This window comes from Oncorhynchus kisutch, linkage group LG13, assembly GCF_002021735.2.
Source record: "Oncorhynchus kisutch isolate 150728-3 linkage group LG13, Okis_V2, whole genome shotgun sequence".
NCBI classification, from domain to species: Eukaryota; Metazoa; Chordata; class Actinopteri; order Salmoniformes; family Salmonidae; genus Oncorhynchus; species Oncorhynchus kisutch.
This window is the reverse complement of record NC_034186.2, coordinates 15,387,232-15,413,404: the sequence shown is the minus strand read 5'-3', so window position 1 is coordinate 15,413,404 and position 26,173 is coordinate 15,387,232. Positions and strand designations below refer to the sequence as shown.

Genomic DNA, 26,173 nt, shown 5'->3' with positions numbered 1-26,173 from the left:
CCAGTTAAGAGCAAACATCATTGTAAATACAACCCATATTTATGTTTATTTATTTTCCCTTTTGTACTTTAACGTTGCATGTCGTTACAACACTGTATACAGACAAATGTCTTTATTCTTTTGGAACTTTTGTGAGTGTAATGTTTACTGTTAATTGTTTTATTGTATATTTCATTTTTGTTTGTTATCTATTTCACTTGCTTTGGCAATGTAAACATCTGTTTCCCATGCCAATAAAGCCCTTTGAATTGAATTTAAATGAGAGAGAGACACACACAGGGGAACATGGGAGAAGGGAAGAAGGCTATTTGGGTTGTCTATACCTGCATTCTAGGACCTGAGGAGCAAGAACAGACATGTAAGGGAGGGTTTTAAAAAAGAATTGGAAGAGGAGAGGAGCTCCAATGTGCAGCTGTCCCTCTGACTCACAGGCAGGCAGGCAGGCAGACAGACAGACAGACAGACAGACAGACAGACAGACAGACAGACAGACAGACAGACAGACAGACAGACAGACAGACAGACAGACAGACAGACAGACAGACAGACAGACAGACAGACAGACAGACAGACAGACAGACAGACAGACAGACAGACAGACAGACAGACAGACAGACAGACAGACAGACAGACAGACAGACAGACAGACAGACAGACAGACAGACAGACAGACAGACAGACAGACAGACAGACAGACAGATACACCCCCTGGCCTCAGCCAGCTTGTTCACCATTATGTTATTACTCATACATACATGTATACAAACACAGAGCAATAATAACACATATCAAGGAGAATTCCTGTCCTTGATACTAGGGTAATGTCATAAATCACTTATTTTATGTAATATCATTCTGTTGGCATGTTTGAACCCTAAAGCATTGACAACAACTCATCAGAAGTGCTGGCATTCTGCAACTCTGCAACCAAGAGTAACTATTCACCCACCCTCTCAGAATGTCTGGTGCCAAGAAGTGAAATGTCACTTGGTCAAACTAAGACCCGTGTCTATAAAACCCGCACAAGCCCCGGTAACAATCAATACTTTTCATAGCGAAACAGTTTCCATTTGAACAACAAGGCGTTTGTTCATTTTTGTTGACATCACTTTATGATGAGACAACAAATCCATGGCAGCAGAGATGGCTAGTGGATGTGGGGTAGGAATGGGGTTGGTGTATACTGCTACAACTCCAGCTGGAGTTAGGGTGGGGAGTTGGAGGTGGAGGCTGCTTACCTTGTGCTCGGTAGTCTTCTTCTCCAGACAGTACTACTGTGCATATTGACAGGAGCAAGAGGAGGGTTCTCCTACAGGGGAAAAACAACATAGTCAAAGAAAATGGGAAACCAAACCAATACGGGATATTCTGGATTTAAATCAACGGATCTAAGTCAGTGATCCCATTAATCATTAAGAGACAAATGAGACAATAAACATTCTCTATCATAAAGTGGTAACGCATATAAGACGCTCTATGTCTTCACTGAAGACCAAACAACTTATCATATAGCTATTCATTCATTATAAGAAGTCAATTAAGAATTATCTTAATGCGCAATCGTCTACAGTACAGTCATGAGCACTGGGAAGCAGTGTCCAACACACAAGATTCAGACTGCATACGTCGTAAATCAACTACTACAACTTCAACTACAGATGCATACTAAATGTTTCATCCAACTGGTGACCACATTAGTGTTCTGTCACACCTAACCTAACATAGGAGGCATAAAATAAATGCGTGAGCGACATTTATTTATTTCTGGTCAAACTGTCAAACTTCTCTTCCACACTGTTCAACCAATCCAGTAAATGTGGAGGAGGAGTTAAGATGGAGTGTCGCCTTGTTAACGTCCAAAAGCTGAAGCCGCGTCATAGGCTCTCTTTCCATTTCCCCTGAAAACCGGACGCATCCGATTGCTTTCGACCCCCGCTGAGGGAGTGTCACAGCTGATATACTGTGGTCCCTCTGGCTCCTAGTACTCTCTGACTGGATAAACTAAGGGAAAGTACAACTACAGACCAAGTCCATCCAAACCCCTCATCATCTGCCATGAGTCCAGTATTACCAGTGACAGATGGGAAGGGAGAGCTTGTAACTAACAAGTACTGTACACAACAAGAACAAGAACACTCACGCAGATAGATCATTGATGATGACCGTATGCTTTCTCCTGTTCTCCTCTGGCCTGTTATTGGCCAGTGGCTGTGTGTACTGAGCCCCCAAGGGTCCAGGTAGGGGAAACCATTAGGCTGCGTTTACACAGGCAGCCCAATTATGATCTTTTGTCCAATTATCGGCAAAAGAGCTAATCTGATTGGTCAAAAGACCAATCAAGCTGCCTGTGTAAATGCAGCCTGAGTGTATTTTAGTCTTAACAATCTCACATAAACATGGGCTTTGTCTCTACGTTGACCTACTGGTGGTTCAGGGTGAGTGGGTGACTATGTATCCCCATAGGTACATGAAAATAAAACAGAGGGCCTTGCAGGAGTTCTGTGCGCCAAAATATAAACCTGGGGTAAGTTTTTAGACAGGTTCGGGTGAATGGTGGTGGGGGGGGGGGGGGGGGGGGTTCACCAGAAAATAGCGATGACAAATAGGAGGTCTGGGCTATACAACCAAGACGCCACTGGTTTTCCTATCTAGGGAGAAGGGCTGCTCTGTCACTGCCAAAACCCCACCATACCCCTCCTCCTGCCTCTACACACATGGACAGGGGGTTCCATTGGAGAACAAACAGTAGTCCCACATGGGGGATTCCCACTGACTGACCCCACCTCTAGAGGGCACTGCCCACCACAAACTGCTCTGCGTCAACCGTAACTGTATGGAGAGACATAGTGAGTTTACAAACTGTTGATGGGCAGAGATTCACTCAACTTTACTATAAACATCATCACTCATATCACATATTCCTTTGTAGTATCACCTTAAAAATGTCAGGCATCCATCTCTACTGTAGTATGGGTGGCAGCAACACAAGCCTAGGTAAGATAGGAGAGTTTACCATTCACATTCCAAATAACATGATATCACTTCAAACATATGTTGAAGGATTCTTTCTAGTCTCACCTCTTATAGAACTTTCAATAAGCCACCATGACAATCATTCTGCTTCTCCATGCTGGAGACAATATATACAATATTTTTCCTTTATTTAACTATGTAAGTCAGTTAAGAACAAATTCTTATTTTCAATGACATACTAGGAATGGTGGGTTAATTGCCTGTTCAGGAACAGAACGACAGATTTGTACCTTGTCAGCTTGGGGATTTGAACTTGCAACCTTTCGGTTACTAGTCCAACGCTCTAACCACTAGGCTACCCTGCTAGGCTGCCTTGCTCTAATCACAAGGCTACATGGCTGGAGATGATTCTCCATGCTAGAAACAATATATAAATGGCTGGAGATGATTCTCCATAATGGAGACAATATATAAATGGCTGGAGATGATTCTCCATGCTAGAGACAATACATAAATGGCTGGAGATGATTCTCCATGCTAGAGACAATACATAAATTGCTGGAGATGATTCTCCATGATGGAGACAATTTATACATGGCTGAAGATGATTCTCCATGCTAGAGACAATATATAAATGGCTGGAGATAATTCTCCATAATGGAGACAACATATAAATGGCTGGAGATGATTCTCCATGATGGAGACAATATATAAATGGCTGGATATGATTCTCCATGATGGAGACAACATATAAATGGCTGGATATGATTCTCCATGATGGAGACAATATATAAATGGCTGGAGATGATTCTCCATACTAGAGACAATATATAAATGGTTGGAGATGATTCTCTATGATGGAGACAATATATAAATGGCTGGAGATGATTCTCCCTGATGGAGACAATATATAAATGGTTGGAGATGATTCTCCATGATGGAGACAATATATAAATGGCTGGAGATGATTCTCTATGATGGAGACAATATATACATGGCTGGAGATGATTCTCCATGATGGAGACAATATATAAATGGCTGGAGATGATTCTCAATGATGGAGACAATATATAAATGGCTGGAGATGATTCTCCATGATGGAGACAATATATAAATGGCTGGAGATGATTCTCCATACTAGAGACAATATATAAATGGTTGGAGATGATTCTCAATGATGGAGACAATATATAAATGGCTGGAGATGATTCTCCATGATGGAGACAATATATAAATGGTTGGAGATGATTCTCCATGATGGAGACAATATATAAATGGCTGGAGATGATTCTCTATGATGGAGCCAATATATACATGGCTGGAGATGATTCTCCATGATGGAGACAATATATAAATGCCTGGAGACGATTCTCCACGATGGAGACAATATCTAAATGGTTGGAGATGATTCATCATGATGGAGACAACATATAAATGGCTGGAGATGATTCTCCATACTAGAGAAAATATATAAATGGTTGGAGATGATTCTCAATGATGGAGACAATATATAAATGGCTGGAGATGATTCTCCATGATGGAGACAATATATAAATGGTTGGAGATGATTCTCCATGATGGAGACAATATATAAATGGCTGGAGATGATTCTCTATGATGGAGACAATATATACATGGCTGGAGATGATTCTCCATGATGGAGACAATATATAAATGCCTGGAGATGATTCTCCACGATGGAGACAATATCTAAATGGTTGGAGATTATTCATCATGATGGAGACAATATATAAATGGCTGGAGATGATTCTCTATGATGGAGACAATATATAGATGGCTGGATATGATTCTCCATGATGGAGACAATATATAAATGGTTGGAGATTATTCTCCATGATGGAGACAATATATAAATGGTTGGAGATGATTCTCCATGATGGAGACAATATATAAATGGTTGGAGATGTTTCTCCATGATGGAGACAATATATAAATGGCTGGAGATGATTCTCTATGATGGAGACAATATATAAATGGCTGGAGATGATTCTCCATGATGGAGACAATATATAAATGCCTGGAGATGATTATCCATGATGGAGACAATATATAAATGGTTGGAGATGATTCTCCATGATGGAGACAATATATAAATGGTTGGAGATGATTCTCCATGATGGAGACAATATATAAATGGTTGGAGATGATTCTCCATGATGGAGACAATATATAAATGGTTGGAGATGATTCTCCATGATGGAGACAATATATAAATGGTTGGAGATGATTCTCCATGATGGAGACAAGATATAAATGGCTGGAGATGATTCTCTATGATGGAGACAATATATAAATGGTTGGAGATGATTCTCCATGATGGAGACAATATATAAATGGTTGGAGATGATTCTCCATGATGGAGACAATATATAAATGGTTGGAGATGATTCTCCATGATGGAGACAATATATAAATGGTTGGAGATGATTCTCCATGATGGAGACAATATATAAATGGTTGGAGATGATTCTCCATGATGGAGACAATATATAAATGGCTGAAGATGATTCTCCATGCTAGAGACAATATATAAATGGCTGGAGATAATTATCCATAATGGAGACAACATATAAATGGCTGGAGATGATTCTCCATGATGGAGACAATATATAAATGGCTGGAGATGATTCTCCATGATGGAGACAATATATAAATGGCTGGAGATGATTCTCCATACTAGAGACAATATATAAATGGTTGGAGATGATTCTCAATGATGGAGACAATATATAAATGGCTGGAGATGATTCTCCATGATGGAGACAATATATAAATGGTTGGAGATGATTCTCCATGATGGAGACAATATATAAATGGCTGGAGATGATTCTCTATGATGGAGACAATATATAAATGCCTGGAGATGATTATCCACGATGGAGACAATATCTAAATGGTTGGAGATGATTCATCATGATGGAGACAATATATAAATGGCTGGAGATGATTCTCTATGATGGAGACAATATATAGATGGCTGAATATGATTCTCCATGATGGAGACAATATATAAATGGCTGGAGATGATTCTCCATACTAGAGACAATATATAAATGGTTGGAGATGATTCTCAATGATGGAGACAATATATAAATGGCTGGAGATGATTCTCCATGATGGAGACAATATATAAATGGTTGGAGATGATTCTCCATGATGGAGACAATATATAAATGGCTGGAGATGATTCTCTATGATGGAGACAATATATACATGGCTGGAGATGATTCTCCATGATGGAGACAATATATAAATGCCTGGAGATGATTCTCCACGATGGAGACAATATCTAAATGGTTGGAGATGATTCATCATGATGGAGACAATATATAAATGGCTGGAGATGATTCTCTATGATGGAGACAATATATAAATGGTTGGAGATGATTCTCCATGATGGAGACAATATATAAATGGTTGGAGATGATTCTCCATGATGGAGACAATATATAAAAGGCTGGAGATGATTCTCTATGATGGAGACAATATATAAATGGCTGGAGATGATTCTCCATGATGGAGACAATATATAAATGCCTGGAGATGATTCTCCATGATGGAGACAATATATAAATGGTTGGAGATGATTCTCCATGATGGAGACAATATATAAATGGTTGGAGATGATTCTCCATGATGGAGACAATATATAAATGGTTGGAGATGATTCTCCATGATGGAGACAATATATAAATGGTTGGAGATGATTCTCCATGATGGAGACAATATATAAATGGTTGGAGATGATTCTCCATGATAGAGACAATATATAAATGGCTGGAGATGATTCTCTATGATGGAGACAATATATAAATGGTTGGAGATGATTCTCCATGATGGAGACAATATATAAATGGTTGGAGATGATTCTCCATGATGGAGACAATATATAAATGGCTGGAGATGATTCTCTATGATGGAGACAATATATAAATGGCTGGAAATGATTCTCCATGATGGAGACAATATATAAATGCCTGGAGATGATTCTCCATGATGGAGACAATATATAAATGGTTGGAGATGATTCTCCATGATGGAGACAATATATAAATGGTTGGAGATGATTCTCCATGATGGAGACAATATATAAATGGTTGGAGATGATTCTCAATGATGGAGACAATATATAAATGGCTGGAGATGATTCTCCATGATGGAGACAATATATAAATGGTTGGAGATGATTCTCCATGATGGAGACAATATATAAATGGCTGGAGATGATTCTCTATGATGGAGACAATATATACATGGCTGGAGATGATTCTCCATGATGGAGACAATATATAAATGCCTGGAGATGATTCTCCACGATGGAGACAATATCTAAATGGTTGGAGATGATTCATCATGATGGAGACAATATATAAATGGTTGGAGATGATTCTCCATGATGGAGACAATATATAAATGGTTGGAGATGATTCTCCATGATGGAGACAATATATAAATGGTTGGAGATGATTCTCCATGATGGAGACAATATATAAATGGCTGGAGATGATTCTCTATGATGGAGACAATATATAAATGGTTGGAGATGATTCTCCATGATGGAGACAATATATAAATGGTTGGAGATGATTCTCCATGATGGAGACAATATATAAATGGCTGGAGATGATTCTCTATGATGGAGACAATATATAAATGCCTGGAGATGATTCTCCATGATGGAGACAATATATAAATGCCTGGAGATGATTCTCCATGATGGAGACAATATATAAATGGTTGGAGATGATTCTCCATGATGGAGACAATATATAAATGGTTGGAGATGATTCTCCATGATGGAGACAATATATAAATGGTTGGAGATGATTCTCCATGATGGAGACAATATATAAATGGTTGGAGATGATTCTCCATGATGGAGACAATATATAAATGGTTGGAGATGATTCTCCATGATGGAGACAATATATAAATGGTTGGAGATGATTCTCCATGATGGAGACAATATATAAATGGCTGGAGATGATTCTCTATGATGGAGACAATATATAAATGGTTGGAGATGATTCTCCATGATGGAGACAATATATAAATGGTTGGAGATGATTCTCCATGATGGAGACAATATATAAATGGTTGGAGATGATTCTCCATGATGGAGACAATATATAAATGGTTGGAGATGATTCTCCATGATGGAGACAATATATAAATGGTTGGAGATGATTCTCCATGATGGAGACAATATATAAATGGTTGGAGTTGATTCTCCATGATGGAGACAATATATACAGGAGGTGCAGACCAATACAGTACAACCCTTCAGGCAGTAACTATATATTGGACACATTTACATAATAGTAATAACAGTGAGAATTAATGAGACAGAGGGATGGAGTGTGCATTCTGACCAGACAGAAATAATCAGATTGACAAGAAGTACTGCATGTATTAATCATAGCTGTCATGGAAAGTGTAGAAAAGATGCCTTTGGCAGTCCGTTCATATCGATGAGAGTAGTGTTCTAACAAAATGAGAATGGTGCCAATTCAAAGAAAGTTTCACCTGAGCACATTTCCATCTTTATTTAACTAGGCATGTAACTTATGAACAAACTCATATTTTCTATGATGGCCTAGGAACAGTGGGTTAACTGCCTTGTTCAGGGGAAGAATGACAGATTTTTACCTTGTCAGCTCAGAGATTCGATCTTACAACCATCCGGTTCCTAGTCCAACGCTCTAACCACCAGGCTACCTGCCGCCCCATTAAGTGATGACATGGGTGAACATCAAAGAGCTATCGATCTTAAAGCAAACAAACTAATGTCACTGGTGCTCATAATATGACAGTCTGGTATGGTAATCTGAGCTGGTGGAGAGCATCCTCATATTCATTATGACAGTCTGGTATGGTAATCTGAGCTGGTGGAGAGCATCCTCATAGTCATTATGAGAGTCTGGTATGGTAATCTGAGCTGGTGGAGAGCATCCTCATAGTTATTATGACAGTCTGGTATGGTATTCTGAGCTGGTGGAGAGCATCCTCATATTCATTATGACAGTCTGGTATGGTAATCGGAGCTGGTGGAGAGCATCCTCATATCCATTATGACAGTCTGGTATGGTAATCTGAGCTGGTGGAGAGCATCCTTATATTCATTATGACAGTCTGGTATGGTAATCTGAGCTGGTGGAGAGCATCGTCATATCCATTACGACAGTCTGGTATGGTAATCTGAGCTGGTGGAGAGCATCCTTATATCCATTACGACAGTCTGGTATGGTAATCTGAGCTGGTGGAGAGCATCCTCATATTCATTATGACAGTCTGGTATGGCAATCTGAGCTGGTGGAGAGCATCCCTATATCCATTATGACAGTCTGGTATGGTAATCTGAGCTGGTGGAGAGCATCCACATATTCATTATGACAGTCTGGTATGGTAATCTGAGCTGGTGGAGAGCATCCTCATATCCATTATGACAGTCTGGTATGGTAATCTGAGCTGGTGGAGAGCATCCTCATATTCATTATGACAGTCTGGTATTGTAATCTGAGCTGGTGGAGAGCATCCTCATATTCATTATGACAGTCTGGTATGGTAATCTGAGCTGGTGGAGAGCATCCTCATATTCATTATGACAGTCTGGTATGGTAATCTGAGAGTGAGGAGCAAAAGAAAACTGACCTGAATAGTAAACACAGCCAGCAAAGTAATTGGTCAACCACAGGCACATTTGAGCAGTCTGTTCCGCAAGGCAAACAAAAAGAAGGCCCTGGCTGTCATTGGCGAACTCTCACACCCTCTCTACACCCTCAGTTCAAGAGGCTTCCTTCTGGCTGGCGCTTCAGAACGCCCATGGCCAAGAAGAACGTGTTCAAACATGAATTTGTTCCTTGTGCTTTTAGATTACCAAATGCAAAGTAAATTGTGTACTTATCTATCCAGTGCAGTTGGGACAGTGGTTGTTTGTGAGTGAATGTTTTAATGTCATCATTGTTGATAGTGTACTGTATGCAACATGATGGACTGACTGGTTAAAATGTGTATGATGTGAGAATGTATGTATATGTGATCCTTTTAATGGAAGCTGATGCCAAATAAAAGTTTCCATCCTGGAAGGACAATAAAGTTGTATTCTATTCGATTCTATAACACAGCAGAACTGGGCTCAAATGCTATTTGAAATCTTTCAAATACATTGAGCGTTTGCTCTAGCTTGCCTGGAGTGACAGATGGGCATAGTTTGTGGTTTTGGTCCATAAAACCACACAAGCTCAATCAGGCACATACTGTATGAAGTATTTAAAATTATTTTAAAAACTGTTTGAATCCACGGTCAGTAACTTCAAGGGATAGCGAGCAATAATGACATACAGCAGCATACAGCATGCTCTCTCCTCTCCTGCTGTGTGGCCTCTTTCTGATAGACAAAATAAGGTAAGGGGATATGGTGGTTAGGTATAAGTATAGGGGTATACAACAGCAAGGGTTTAGCAGCTTGTGTGTGGCCCTGGTTGTTAGATAGAGTGACAGACGGAGGCAGACATGTTGTTTTTTTCCAGAGAGAGAGAGAGAGAGAGAGAGAGAGAGAGAGAGAGAGAGAGAGAGAAGGAGAAAAAGAGACAGAGACAGACAGAGAGAGGGGTTAGAGAGAGAGAGAGAGAGAGAGAGAGAGAGGGGGGAGAGAGAGAGAGAGAGAGAGAGAGAGGGAGAGGGGTGAGAGGGAACAAGAAGGAACACCTGCTCCCCATCGAGATACTGGTGTGAGATTCCAAAGCTGGAAATACAGACATATACCCCCCCACACTCCAGGAAGGGGAAAACATATACGCTATATGAATACAATGATTCATATGTAGGAGGATAAAACTGTCATTTATAAGGCCTTAGTAGAGTAGCTGGTTCAGCTTCAAATCTTGGTGGGTTTACGCATGGAAAAGTGGACTATATACTGTTTATAACACTTAAATCCACATTTAGAGAGCCAATGGCAATGCGAGGTAGATTCTGACAGCCTTGTCTCTGTCTCAGCCTCCGGTAGGGCTATTTAAAGCCTCATACACCCAGCTCCCTGGCTCCAAAACAGACCTGGCTTCTGGGTTCACTACAGACAACACAATGTGTCGCATAGTGGGAATTGTGAGAATTTGCCTTAATTGTTTTGCCAGTTTAATTAAATATGGCATGGACCAGGTTGAGTGTTTAAACTACTAAAAGCTTGGAGGGTGCCTGGGGGTCAATTCAATTTAAATTCAAGAAGTAAACTGAACTGAATGAATTTAAATGGAATTAACATCAACCCTGGATTTCCGTATACAATTTAGAGGTAAATCCCTGTCTCTGTGACAAGAAGACACTCAGACAGACATGCCTGATGCCTTCTATCCCAGTGGTTTATGGGAACGACTGCTGAAAGCAGAACAAAGCTCCCCAAACACTGCTGTGTTGACCCAGGGAAATGCCACTATGTGAGGAGTGAGTGCCATGTCAAGACTATAAATAATCTGCTGCAGAGTCTGTCCAGTGTCCAGGACACAGAAAGGTCTCCATTTGCACCCTGAATAGGCTTCCAAAATGGGAACCTATGCCCTATATAGTGCACTTTCTTTGACCAGGGGCCACAGGTATTAGTGGACTATATATGGAATAGGGAGCCATTTCAGGCGCTACCTCTTCAGCCAAGGGGGCAGTATTTTGAGGTTTGGATGACAAGCGTGTCCAAAGTAAACTGCCGGTTACTCAGACCCAGAAGCTAGGATATGTACATGCATAAACTGTTAACATAATGTCTGTGAGTATAACATAACTGATATGGCTGGTGAAAACCTGAGGAAAATCCATCCAGAAAGTGGGATTTTTTTGATGTGAGTGGTTTTCCATTGAAAGCCTATTGACCATATAAGGGGTTAGGACCCAGATTGCAGTTCCTATGGCTTCCACTAGATGTCAACATTCTTTAGACATGGTTTCAGGCTTGTTTTCTGAAAAATGAAGAAGAATGAGACCCTTTGGTAAGTGGACTATAGAATCATGCAGTACTGGTTTACGCACATGACCGTGTGCGCACTCTTTGTTGTTTTTCCTTTCTATTGAATACACTATTGTCCGGTTGAAATATTATTGATTATTTAGATAATTGACAACCTGAGGATTAATTCTAAACATCATTTGACATGTTTCGACAAACTTTACCGGTACTATTAGGATGTATTCATCTGCATGTTTTGACTGCCTTTGAGCCAGTGGATTACTGAACAAAACGTGCCAACAAAACAGAGTTTTTGGGATATAAAGAGAGACTTTATTGAACAAAATTACCATTTATTGTGTAGCTTGGACCCTTGTGATTGCAATCAGATGAATATCTTCAAAGGTAAGTGATTAATGTTATCGCTATTTCTGACTTTCGTGACTCCTCTGTTTGGTTGGAAAATGTTTGTATGCTTTTTTAAGCGGGGCGCTGTCCTCAGATAATCGCATGGTATCCTTTCGCCATAAAGCCTTTTTGAAATCTGACAAAGCGGCTGGATTAACAAGAAGTTAAGCTTTTACTGATGAATAAACGCTTGTATTTTCATGAATGTTTATTATTACTATTTCTGTCATTAGAATTTGGCGCTCTGCAATTTCAGCGGATGTTGTCGAGCGACCCACCTTGGCGTCAGCATTCTTCCCACCTTGGCATCAGCTTTCTTCCCACCTTTGCATCAGCATTCTTCCCATCTTGGCATCAGCATTCTTCCCACCTTGGCATCAGCATTCTTCCCACCTTGGCATCAGCATTCTTCCCACCTTGGCGTCAGCATTCTTCCCACCTTGGCATCAGCATTCTTCCCACCTTGGCGTCAGCTTTCTTCCCACCAGAAACAGTTCTGAAGAGTCCGTGCATATATTATGACAACATTTTGTGATGTTTTAGTTCGTTTTGGACTTCGGTAATTTTTTGGGAGTTGTTCGAGGACACACATTTTTTTCTTAATGCAAGCAGAAGTCTGTAGCCGAAGTCTACGCCCCTTCACCCGTGATAGGTCAATAGTTGGGATTCTTCAGTAAAGTCTTTGTTGTCATTCAACGACAGATGACTCGTTTTCATGCATAGTTCATTGAGAAATACTGCAACAAACATAGTTAGATGTAAAATTGCACGACTAATATCTCCTCTTCAAAAATGTCAAAATTAAAGACAGATTTCTTGAGTTATCTTATTCATTCTGACTATTTTGCGGAAGTGTATTCTGGCTATGGAGTCTCAAAATGGACAAACAGTACTACTGACAGATTTTTCTAGTTTTTCAAGAGAATGTCTTTTAAGGGAGTATGCCAGCCGAGCTGAAGCATGCTGACAACTGCAGAGTGGAAGCATAGAGTACTTTTCACTTGGCAAACATGACAAAATCCACTTAACACTTGTTTATAATCTCCATAAGGAAAGGGAGGCAATTTTCCTAACTTTATACTTTTTTATGACAACTGCCAGAGTGTGATTTCGTTAGCAGCTACATTTACAGTACAGTGTTATTATTTACATGGCTAATTGGCAAGCCACTTAGCGAATCAATTAGTTGCAACATAACAACTCCAACAACATGTTTCCTCCCATAAGCTATACTGAACTCAACTCCGGTGTGAATATGTTCAACCCAATGGCCCTTGTACAACGAACACGTCTTTGACTAAATATTGTCCTACAACACAAGGAAAGGCATTGATAGATCATGGGGAAATACTACCCTAAATACAACGACACAAAGCTAAACCTTTGGTATATGGACAGTACATCTAAATCATGCAGAATAAACACAAAGGGCACAAAGATTACTGTCCATCATTAACACATAATAACAAAGCAAGACACAGACCATGTGAACTAGCAAAACAACAACATATTTTTCAGTCAGACCTGGAAGCATTTTATGGACCTGTGGCCTGAGATGCATCCTCTATAATAAACACGACTGACACTTTGGCAGCTATAGGGTTTGTCTCTCTGCTCAGTAGCTCTGTTCAGATGTCAACATAGAGTAGAGCAGAGTAGAGGTAGTTACTAATCTAACATACAACACAAGGGAAAGGGGAGATTGGGTTTTATCGCTGAGACTGGGACTTGTATTTCCACTTGTATGTCAAAACATCCAAGACAGTGAAAGTAGCCAACCATGTGAGCATAACACCAGGGTAGGCTACATTCCTTGACTAGCTAGCTATATGCTAATAAGCGTTCAGAAATTCTCTGAATGAAATTAATAAGAGATAAATGAGAAATGAATGTGCGAGTTCCTCAGTAATATCTGTGTTCTGTTTCTGCATGTTCCTCTCTGAGTGTCAAACCGCCAACATCGTTCTCCAACATGAATGAGTTATTGATCTGGGTCCAATTGCTGTTCCTCTTGGCAACCTCCCACCTCTAACACCTGTATCCAGATTATGACTTCATTACATAGGCATTGGATTGATAAATCAGATCCAAATAGCCATCAGCACTTGAGCTAGCAGATAAACACTTTCCATGTCCCGAGGCTCATTATTCTATCACACATTGCTATTCCACTATTGCCTGCTTCACCTTATTGGGACAAGCTGAGCCAAACCAAGCTGAGCTATACTGGGCTGGCCTGGTTACGCATCCACCGTATTTGCTGGAACCATGATGCAAAGGACAATGTAAAAAGCCAGCACAGTTCATTTCAGTTCAGCCCTATTATTGTAAACCAGGCATCGGTCTCTGTGTGGTTCCAATACAAAGGGTAAGCTAAGTAGTACCACTACAGCTTGTCAACACTCAGAATTGGTCACAGAGTCAAGAGTTCATTGCACACAAATGTAAAGATTGACTTAGCCCACAAGACAACTAGCAGACAAAGGGCTGTGAGTAAACTTCCAGCCGGCTTTATTGGTTTGCCCTTTTCCTGTCGCAGGGTACACTGCAGATGTGGGGAGAGCTAAACACACACACTCACTCACACAGACAGGCCAAAAATCCTACCAGACACTTATCACCCAACAAGGGATAATTTTACATTAAGCTGCCTGCCTTTATACCAGGTAGCTACTGACTTGACCTCTGTTTTGGTAACCAGGATGTTATCACTCAGCTACATACAGTACTACAGATGACGTACATGAATTGAAGACAGAAAAATTGGCAAAGTCAGTTGAGTTATTATCTTGTACTTACTATGTAGTGGTAACATGTTATTATACACACACAACAAAAAAACATTATTACATGGTGCTATATATGTGTAACTTCATGTTAAAAGTGTATTTTCCAACCAAATGGGATAGACATTAGCCATCCACAGCCACATTTGAAGGAGGCTGATTACCAAAGAGGAGTCATGTTGAAAGTGGTTCAGCGCTGTGTAGGTTGTTTCACATGACCTGACCCACATGGTGTAACTTAGATGCCTGCGATTCAAACTGAATTCCTACGCTGCTCTATCGTTCTCTGCATACTTCAGTCTGAGACTGCCGGCATTGAAGTTGTTTGTGGTGTCGTCAAAATGAGGGGTGTTGTACAAGACAAAGTCTGGGAGGTACTCAGATCCAGAATCACTGCGGAGAAGAAACTAAAGTCTGTGGGTGTGGCATAACGTTTGGCAGGAGCAAAGAGTCTGGGTAACCAGGCAAGTAACTTGATCCTTCTCAGGTCCATTCATTCACACTCAGACTTCACTTCTCCCACCACAGACACTGTGTAGTGGCCGTCCATGGCAGGGTATTCACCACAGACACTCTGTAGTGGCCGTCCATGGCAGGGTATTCACCACAGACACTGTGTAGTGGTTGTCTATGGCAGGGTATTCACCACAGACACTCTGTAGTGGCCGTCCATGGCAGGGTATTCACCACAGACACTGTGTAGTGGTCGTCTATGGCAGGGTATTCACCACAGACACTGTGTAGTGGCCGTCTATGGCAGGGTATTCACCACAGACACTGTGTAGTGGTCGTCTATGGCAGGGTATTCACCACAGACACTGTGTAGTGGTCGTCCATGGCAGGGTATTCACCACAGACACTGTGTAGTGGTCGTCTATGGCAGGGTATTCACCACAGACACTGTGTAGTGGCCGTCTATGGCAGGGTATTCACCACAGCCACTGTGTAGTGGTCGTCTATGGCAGGGTATTCACCACAGACACTGTGTAGTGGTCGTCCATGGCAGGGTATTCACCACAGACACTCTGTAGTGGTCGTCTATGGCAGGGTATTCACCACAGACACTGTGTAGTGGTCGTCCATGGCAGGGTATTCACCACAGACACTGTGTAGTGGCCGTCTATGGCAGGGTATTCACCACAGACACTGTGTAGTGGTCGTCTATGGCAGGGTATTCACCACAGACACTGTGTAGTGGCCGTCTATGGCAGGGTATTCACCACAGCCACTGTGTAGTGGTCGTCTATGGCAGGGTATTCACCACAGACACTGTGTAGTGGTCGTCCATGGCAGGGTATTCACCACAGACACTCTGTAGTGGTCGTCTATGGCAGGGTATTCACCACAGACACTGTGTAGTGGTCGTCCATGGCAGGGTATTCACCACAGACACTGTGTAGTGGTCGTCCATGGCAGGGTATTCACCACAGACATGGTGTAGTGGCCGTCTATGGCAGGGTATTCACCACAGACACTGTGTAGTGGTCGTCCATGGCAGGGTATTCACCACAGACACTCTGTAGTGGTCGTCTATGGCAGGGTATTCACCACAGACACTGTGTAGTGGTCGTCCATGGCAGGGTATTCACCACAGACACTGTGTAGTGGTCGTCCATGGCAGGGTATTCACCAGAGACACTGAAGTGGCCGTTTATGGCAGGGTATTCACCACAGACACTGTCTAATGGCTGTCTATGGCAGGGTATTCACCACAGACACTTTTTATTGGCTATCTATGGCAGGGTATTCACCCCAGACACTGTGTAATGGCCGTCTAGGACAGGGTATTCACCACAGACACTGTGTAATGGCCGTCTATGGTAGGGTATTCACCACAGACACTGTAGTGGTCGTTTATGGTAGGGTATTCACCACAGGTACTGTTTAGTGGTCGTCTATGGCAGGGTATACACCACAGACACTGTAGTGGCCGTTTATGGCAGGGTTTTCACCCCAGACACTGTTTAGTGGCCGTCTTTGGCAGGGTATTCACCACAGACACTGTAGTGGCCGTTTATGGCAGGGTATTCACCACAACTGTGTCGTGTATTCACAACAGGCAAGACATGGAAGTCGTAACCAGGACAATACCAAAACGGGCTATAGACCATAACAAAATCTTAATATTCAATGGTGGTTATATCTTCCTCCAAGAGAGCGGTAGCAACTGTGTAATTTTCAAGACCTTTGTCAAGTCTATGAGAGAGTTAGGCTAGTATTCCAGGCACACAAACCACTGGCTGGCTTCAGAGTCAACCACACACATAACAGTGAGTGATTGTCAAGCTAGAAACTCTCCTCAGGAACCACCACTCTGCTCTCACTGCATGTCACTGTACCAGTGAAGCATACACTAACTCCTCTCAGTGAAAATCTTCTGTTATATACACACATCTATTACATTTCCTGGTCTACTCCATAATGGTCCCAGGTGGAATACGCACAATGCATACTTTTGGATAGATTAATGAATAATAGCCTACTCATACAAGACATTTCCAAAAAAGGTGAGTGTCTGGCTACTGGCTTTGCTCTTTTACATCATATAGGGTTTCGTTATATACAGTACCAGTCAAAAGTTGGGACACACTTACTCATTCAAGGGTTTTTCTTTATTTGTACTATTTTCTACATTGTAGAATAATAGTGAAGCTATAAAACTATGAAATAACACATATGGAATCATGTAGTAACCAATAAAGTGTTAAACAGATCAAGGTAAGTGTTATATTCGAGATGCTTCAACGAGCCACCCTTTGGCTTGATGACAGCTTTACACACACTTGGCATTCTCTCAACCAGCTTCATGAGGTAGTTACCTGGAATGCATTTCAATTTAACCGGTGTGCCGTCTTAAAAGTTCATTTGTGGAATTTCTTTCCTTCTTAATGCGTTTGAGCCAATCAGTTGTGTTGTGACAAGGTAAGGGTGGTATACAAAAGATAGTCATATTTGGTAAAAACAGGCAAAAACAGCTCAAATAAGGAAAGAGAAATGACAATCCATCATTACTTTAAGACATGAAGGTCAGTCAATGCGGAACATTTCAAGAACTTTGAAAGTTTCTTCAAGTGCAGTCGCAAAAACCATCAAGCACTATGATTTAACTGGCTCTCATGAGGACTGCCACAGGAAAAAAATATCCAGAGTTACCTCTGCTGCAGAGGATAAGTTCATTAGAGTTACCAGCCTCAGAAATGGACAATTAACTGCACATCTCAACATCAACTATTCAGAGGAGACTGCGTGAATCAGGTCTTCATGGTCGATTTACTGCAAAGAAACCACTACTAAAGGACACCAATAAGAAGAAGAGGCTTGCTTGGGCCAAGAAACACGATCAATGGACATTAGACAGGTGAAAATCTGTCCTTTGGTCCAAATTTTAGATTTTTGGTTCCAACCTTATGATACGCAGAGTAGGTGAACAGATGATCTCTGCATGTGTAGCATGGAGGAGGAGGTGGGATGGTGTGGGAGTGCTTTGCTGGTGACACTCTCTGTGATTGATTTAGAATTCAAGGCGCACTTACCTAGCATGGCTACCACAGCATTCTGCAGTGATACGCCATCTCATCTGGTTTGCGCTTAGTGGGACTATTATTTGTTTTTCAACAGGACAATGACCCAACACACCTCCAGGCTGTGTAAGGGCTATTTGACCAAGAAGGAGAGTGATGGAGTGCTGCATCAGATGACCTGTCCTCCACAATCACCTGACCTCAACCCAAATGAGATGGTTTGGGATGAGTTGGACTGCAGAGTGAAGGAAAGGCAGGCAACAAGTACTCAGCATATGTGGGAACTCCTTCAAGACTGTTGGAAAAGCATTCCAGGTGACTACCTCATGAAGCTGGTTGAGAGAATGCCAAGCGTGTGCAAAGCTGTCGTTTTGGTTACTACATGATTCCATATGTGTTATTTCATAGTTTTGATGTCTTCACTATTATTCTACAAAAAAAGGAAAGAAAAACTGTTGAATGAGTAGGTGTGTCCAAACTTTTAACTGGTACTATATTTATAAAGACAGCTTGGCAACGTTTCTTGCTTAGTTTTGCTCTGTGGTCTTAATGCTATTATGTTTCCATGTAGATTTCTATACGGGCTCAATAGTCCCAGCCAAATGTAACAGCAAATAAACAACATGCCTAGATGTAAATATTCAACACACATTTGGAATGTTTAGGCATAACTGCTATAGAGTATATTTTCAATCAGAGCAACCGCTGTGGTCAATTGCGCATCAGTCTGTCGGCCAGTCATCTGATTCTGTACTGGACAGGTTCTACAGAATAGTATAAATTATTATGTTTTTGGAAACTGAACAGTTGTCCATTTTAGTCCGTGTTCCTTATCTGGAGTGTTTTTGATTCGAAACAATAGGAATTTCACTCCGACTGGATGACTGCCCTCCAGTTATACACTGTTTTTGGATGTTATGGACAATTAATTGGAAATAAAGCATTATTTTCTTGCTATTATGCTGAACAAGGCATTATTTCCTTATGTTTTGTTAACATCAAGGACGGTTCTAACTTTTTGATTAGACCGGTTGTTGGTAAAAGCCTCCAAAGTTGCGCAATAAAACGTAGTCTCCAAACTTTACAGAACAGTTATGTGTAGCCTACGTGACAAAATGCCAAAAAATAAGAACAAAAACTCTGCTATAAGGGGTAGCGGCGGAATGATGGGAGAGAGAGGGAGAAAAGAGAGAACTTCCCTTTTCGTTCTTCAAGCAGCCAGTAACGGGTTGACAGGATTAGCTGGCAGATCAATTGTGCGCGCAGCATGACCGTTGGAGAGGTCAAAGCCACGACCGCTGGTTGTACGCGAGCGCGTAAGATCAATGCTGAATTTAACACCCAATTAATTAATCTACCATCCATTACAAACGATCAATTCGGCCGAACAGCTTGTTTAAGTTTTTTGGCTTCACGTTTTTGGCAACCTAGTTACAATCTCTGCTTTATATAATTGCTTGCTAAAATAAGGCTGGTGCTGATCAGTGTCCTCTATAGGTTCAAGGAAAATGCCTACAAGCTAAATAAGCTCCGCTGATTCCTTTCACAGACCTGTCAGAACAGGTATACAGGTCTGGTAAAGGAAAATTGGTTAAATTGCACTTTCAAGCTGCATATCCATTTCCGTTGCATTACTTCTATTTATGTTTGTCTGCATTTTACAATCGAATCGTCTACATTAGGCTATGCATTTTTCTGCGAGGCTATTATTTCTTACTCACGTTATTGCTGTTGGAGAAACGTGTCCACTCCTTGTCCGTTGGGCTCCTAAATGCATTTGTATGCATTTGTCCAGGCAGCAGAGTTCTAAGTGAAAACAGAATTCCACGCAAGAGGATCCAGGTTCATGAGCTAGCCATTAGTTACATACAACCAAAGGAAGCGTAACTGAACGAAGAATGCCACCTCAGAATTTCCTCATTGTATGCAGTCCAAGGAGCAAGCACGGCTTTCCCACTCACTCAAAACTTCTCCCCCAACTCATTTGCTTTGCGGTTTGCAGAGCGCAGTGATTATTTTCTCTCTCGACCTACCAAAGAGGCGCGCACGCAAGTAGGCTGGTGACTGTAGATAGAAATCAATGTATGACGAGAAAGAGCAGTGCGACAAAGAAATACAGTATTTAAATGTGATATTTACAGTGGCATAAGAGGAATCCAAGTTCGATGCTTTCTATTGAATGGTCTCCAACAGACAGATAGAGAGAGAGCGCAGCCAGCTCTGTACTTAACCTCCAGGCGCAGCCTGGTCTCATAAACTAGAAGTAACATAGTAAACGTAAATCCGGCACTCGCAAATTAGTATAATATATGTTTAGTATGGTTACATAAGACAGAGGGGTACTTAAGGCAAAAGTAAATATAGTGGTTGGTTGAGTAGATGGGTGAGCGTATAACGGGAACGTCTAGCAACCCAAATGTTGAGTGTTCGAATCTCCTCACGGACAATTTTAGCTAATTAGTAACTTTGCAACTACTTGTTACTTTTTAGCTACTTTGCAACTACTTAGCATGTTAGCTAACTGTTCCCATAACCCTATCCTTAACCCTTTAACTTAACTCCCAAACCTAACCTTAACCCATATTCTAGCTAACATTAGCCACCTAGCTAATTTTAGCCACAACAAATTAGAATTTGTAACATAATGCATTTGACCAAATTTGTAACATATTGTACGAATTGCAATTTGTAACATATTGTACGAATTGCAATTTGTAACATACTGTACAAATTGCAATTAGTAACATATAATATACATTTTAATTCGTAACATATCATACGAAATGGATGATGGACATCTTCAAATTAATACATACCATACGAAACCTAACATAACATACCAATTGGAGCATTTCGGATTTAAATTTACTATGTTACATCTACCCCTGGAGGGAGGATGAATAATGTTGTTGATTCCTGAGGAGGATGAGCTGGCCAATCAGCGGTCTACTCACATTCAAATTTTTATTGACCGGTATACGGCCACACCATTCTGTTGCTGGTAAATGCCCAGATATCGTCCTCTTCGTCTGAGGAGGAGTAAGGATCGGACCAAAGCGCAGCGTGGTAAGTGTTCACTCACAAACCAACAGTGAAACCCAGGCTACCTAAGTATGATTCTCAATCAGAGACAACTAACGATACCTGCCTCTGATTGAGAACCATACCAGGCCGAGCACAAAAACCAACATAGAAAAACAAACATAGACTGCCCACCCCAACTCACACCCTGACCATACTAAAATAAATAATAAAATAACAGAACTATAGTCAGAACGTGACAGTACCCTCCCCCCAAAGGTGCGGACTCCGGCCGCAAAACCTGAACCTATAGGGGAGGGTCTGGGTGGGCGTCTGTCTGCGGTGGCGGCTCTAGCGCGGGACGTGGACCCCGCTTCACCATAGTTATTGTCCGCCTCCTCAACCGCCTCCTTGGCCTCTTATGAGCGGCGAACCTCGCCGCCGACCTCGGACTGGGGACCCTCGCCACGGGTCCCGCAGCGCCGGAAAAGCGGGAGACTCCGGCAGCGCCGGAGTGAAGGGCGATTCTGGCATCACCTGGCTGACTGACGGCTTTGGCGGCTCCTGGCTGACTGACGGCTCTGGCGGGTCCTGGCTGGCTGACGGCTCTGGCGGCTCCTGGCTGGCTGACGGCTCTGGCGGCTCCTGGCTGACTGACGGCTCTGGCGGCTCCTGGCTGACTGACGGCTCTGGCGGCTCCTGGCTGACTGACGGCTCTGGCGGCTCCTGGCTGGCTGACGGCTCCTGCGGCTCCTGGCTGGCTGACGGCTCTGGCGGCTCCTGGCTGACTGACGGCTCTGGTGGCTCATGGCTGACTGACGGCTCTGGCGGCTCCTGGCTGGCTGACGGCTCTGGCGGCTCCTGGCTGGCGGCTCCTGGCTGACTGGCGGCTCTAGCGGCTCCTGGCTGACTGGCAGCTCTGGCGGCTCCTGGGGCTCAGGACAGACTGGCGGCTCTGGCGGCTCAGGACAGACTGGCGGCTTTGGCGGCTCAGGACAGACTGGCGGCTCTTGCGGCTCAGGACAGACGGGAGACTCTGGCGGCTCAGGACAGACGGGAGACTCTGGTGGCTCAGGACAGACGAGAGACTCTGGCGGCTCAGGACAGATGGGAGACTCTGACCGCCCTGGGCAGGAGGAAGGCTCTGGCAGCGCTGTACAGGCAGGAGCACCTGTAGGGAGAAGACGGAGGCTGCCAGCGGGCTGCCAGCGGAGGGCTGACGCCATGTACGCCGGCCCGAGGAGACGCACTGGAGACCAGATGCGTAGAGCCGGCTTCATGGCACCTGGCTCTATAGGGGAGGGTCTGGGTGGGCGTCTGTCTGCGGTGGCGGCTCTAGCGCGGGACGTGGACCCCACTTCACCATAGTTTTTGTCCGCCTCCTCAACCGCCTCCTTGGCCTCTTATGAGCGGCGACCCTCGGCGCCGACCTCGGACTGGGGACCCTCGCCACGGGTCCCGCAGCGCCGGAAAAGCGGGAGACTCCGGCAGCGCCGGAGTGAAGGGCGATTCTGGCATCACCTGGCTGACTGACGGCTCTGGCGGCTCCTGGCTGACTGACGGCTCTGGCGGCTCCTGGCTGGCTGACGGCTCTGGCGGCTCCTGGCTGACTGACGGCTCTGGCGGCTCCTGGCTGACTGACGGCTCTGGCGGCTTCTGGCTGACTGACGGCTCTGGCGGCTCCTGGCTGGCTGACGGCTCCTGCGGCTCCTGGCTGGCTGACGGCTCTGGCGGCTCCTGGCTGACTGACGGCTCTGGTGGCTCATGGCTGGCTGACGGCTCTGGCGGCTCCTGGCTGGCTGACGGCTCTGGCGGCTCCTGGCTGGCGGCTCCTGGCTGACTGGCGGCTCTAGCGGCTCCTGGCTGACTGGCAGCTCTGGCGGCTCCTGGGGCTCAGGACAGACTGGCGGCTCTGGCGGCTCAGGACAGACTGGCGGCTCTGGCGGCTCAGGACAGACTGGCGGCTCTTGCGGCCAGGACAGACGGGAGACTCTGGTGGCTCAGGACAGACGGGAGACTCTGGCGGCTCAGGACAGATGGGAGACTCTGACAGCCCTGGGCAGGAGGAAGGCTCTGGCAGCGCTGTACAGGCAGGAGCACCTGTAGTGAGAAGACGGAGGCTGCCAGCGGGCTGCCAGCGGAGGGCTGACGCCATGTACGCCGGCCCGAGGAGACGCACTGGAGACCAGATGCGTAGAGCCGGCTTCATGGCACCTGGCTCTATGCCCACTCTAGTCCGGCCGTTACAAGGAGCTGGAATGTACCGCACCGGGCTATGCAAACGCACCGGAGACACCGTGCGCTCCACCGCATAACACAGTGCCTGCCCGGTCCCTCTCGCTCGCCGGTAAACACGTGGAGTTGGCTCAGCTCTCCTACCTGACTTAGCCACACTTCCCGTGCCCCCCCCCCGCTCCCCCCCCCCCCCCCCCCAATAAATTTTTGGGGCTACCTCTCGGGCTTCCAGCCACGCTGCCATGCTGCCTCCTCATACCGGCGCCTCTCCGCTTTCGTTGCCTCCAGCTCTGCTTTAGGGCGGCGATATTCCCCTGCCTGTGCCCAGGGTCCCTTGCTGTCCAAAATCTCCTCCCAAGTCCAGGAGTCTTGTGTTTTCGGCCGCTGCTGCTGCTGCCCGTTACCACGCTACTTGGCCCTCTTGTGGTGGGTTTTTCTGTAACGGATATCGTCCTCTTCATCTGAGGAGGAGTAAGGATCGGACCAAAGCGCAGCGTGGTAAGTGTTCATGATGATTTTAATAAAGAAAGCACTGAACACTGAATCAAAACAATAAACGATGACGTGAATTTACAAAACCGAAACAGTACCGTGTAGCCCAAACTCACACACGGAAACAAACACCCACAAACTAACAGTGAAACCCAGGCTACCTAAGTATGATTCTCAATCAGAGACAACTAACAACACCTGCCTCTGATTGAGAACCATACCAGGCCGAACACAAAACCAACATAGAAAAACAAACATAGACTGCCCACCCCAACTCACGCCCTGACCATACTAAAACAAAGAATAAAATAACAGAACTATGGTCAGAACATCACAGCCCACACCATTCCAAAATAGAAAAGTTGCTTTTAAACATACTTAATAAAAAAATGGGAAGGAAAACTATTTCACTCATATTTTAAATAACTATAGGTCATATTTCATAGAAAACTGGAAACACAGAAGAGTTACTTTAACATTCACATTTTACTACCGATCTTGGCATGCAGACAGTGATTGGTGGCCTATATCCTTTTTTCTTAGGCTTTTATTGCAATAAAACTGTAGTTGATGGGAGGCCCGTGTGGGTTCTGTGCTATTTTAGGCTCAAGCCAAAAACAATAATGATCAGGTCATAATCAGGTCACATCAGAGAGAGAGTCGTATACTGTAGCAGATAGTGACTGAAAACCAATCAGAGAGTCCTATACTGTTGCAGATAGAGTGACAGAGCTTCAACCAGAGTATCCTGTACTGTTGCAGATAGAGTGACAGAGCATCAATCAGAGTATCCTGTACTGTAGCAGATAGAGTGACAGAGCATCAATCAGAGTATCATGTACTGTAGCAGATAGAGTGAAAGAGCAACAATCAGAGAGTCCTATAGAGTAACATCAGTGACAGAACTCCAATCTCATACTGTATATGAATAGGGATGACCTAGGCTGTGGAATCCAGGGATACTGTATATGCCCCTTCGGTTAGTCAGATATAGATTATAATAAAATAGACATACTGTAAGCATATATGTGATTCATCAATACATACAAATCATGTGTAGAAGGCTCAGATTTCCCTCTTCTAGCAGGATTAGTGTATTTGTTGGTGTCTTTCCCTCTCTCCCTCCCCTCCAGTGGTCTGTGTTTGGAGCCTTAGTCTGTGAGAAGTATTGCTACATGCCCTGATGAGCAGAAACCTTAGTGGGGATGACAATTCCTTGAAGGGATTAACTAAGGTTTTCACTAAAGCCTGTAAGACTGACCACTTGTCAGTGAAACTGGATTCATCTTGACTACACCAGACCCAGAGCTAACCTCATATTCATTTATCTCCTGGTTTCTACATTAATGTTGTTGTATCACCTCAGTTACTGCTTTTTCTTCTCCATTGAAATGGTTGTCATTCTATTCTTAAGGCCTCCTCTGTGCCAAAGTGGAGGTAACAATGACGAGTGGCAAAAAATAAGTGAACCTAAAAAGGTTCTTCAGTTGTCCCCATAGGAGAACCCTCTTTGGTTGCAGATAGTATCCTTTCCACAGAGGGTTCTACATGGATCCCAAAATAGTTCTACCTGGAACCAAAAAGGATTCTCTCCCTAGAACCAAAAATAGGTATCCTATGGTGACAGTCGAAAAACCATTTGGAACCTTGTTTTCTAAGAGTATTTGGAACCTTGTTTTCTAACAATAAATTAACAGAACTTCTGCTCAACTTCATTTAACAACAGTATCCCTCCATTCAACATAAAGGTTGGCTCTGTCACCTTTGTGAGAGGATATAGT

The 26,173-nt window shown here is 43.4% G+C and overlaps 1 protein-coding gene across 1 annotated transcript in view; it reads right to left on the bottom strand.

Annotated features, from left to right (window-relative positions):
* col24a1 (collagen type XXIV alpha 1 chain) overlaps positions 1–20,845 on the bottom strand; it is a 265,549-nt gene extending 244,704 nt beyond the window's left edge. The window contains exons 1-2 of the mRNA XM_031785672.1: positions 20,366–20,845; positions 1,239–1,309 (exon numbers count right to left, since the gene is read on the bottom strand). Of these exons, the coding sequence (XP_031641532.1) occupies positions 1,239–1,309; positions 20,366–20,421 (127 nt within the window). The 5' untranslated portion in view covers positions 20,422–20,845. The remainder of the gene's footprint in view (positions 1–1,238; positions 1,310–20,365) is intronic.
* Positions 20,846–26,173: the final 5,328 nt, after the last annotated feature.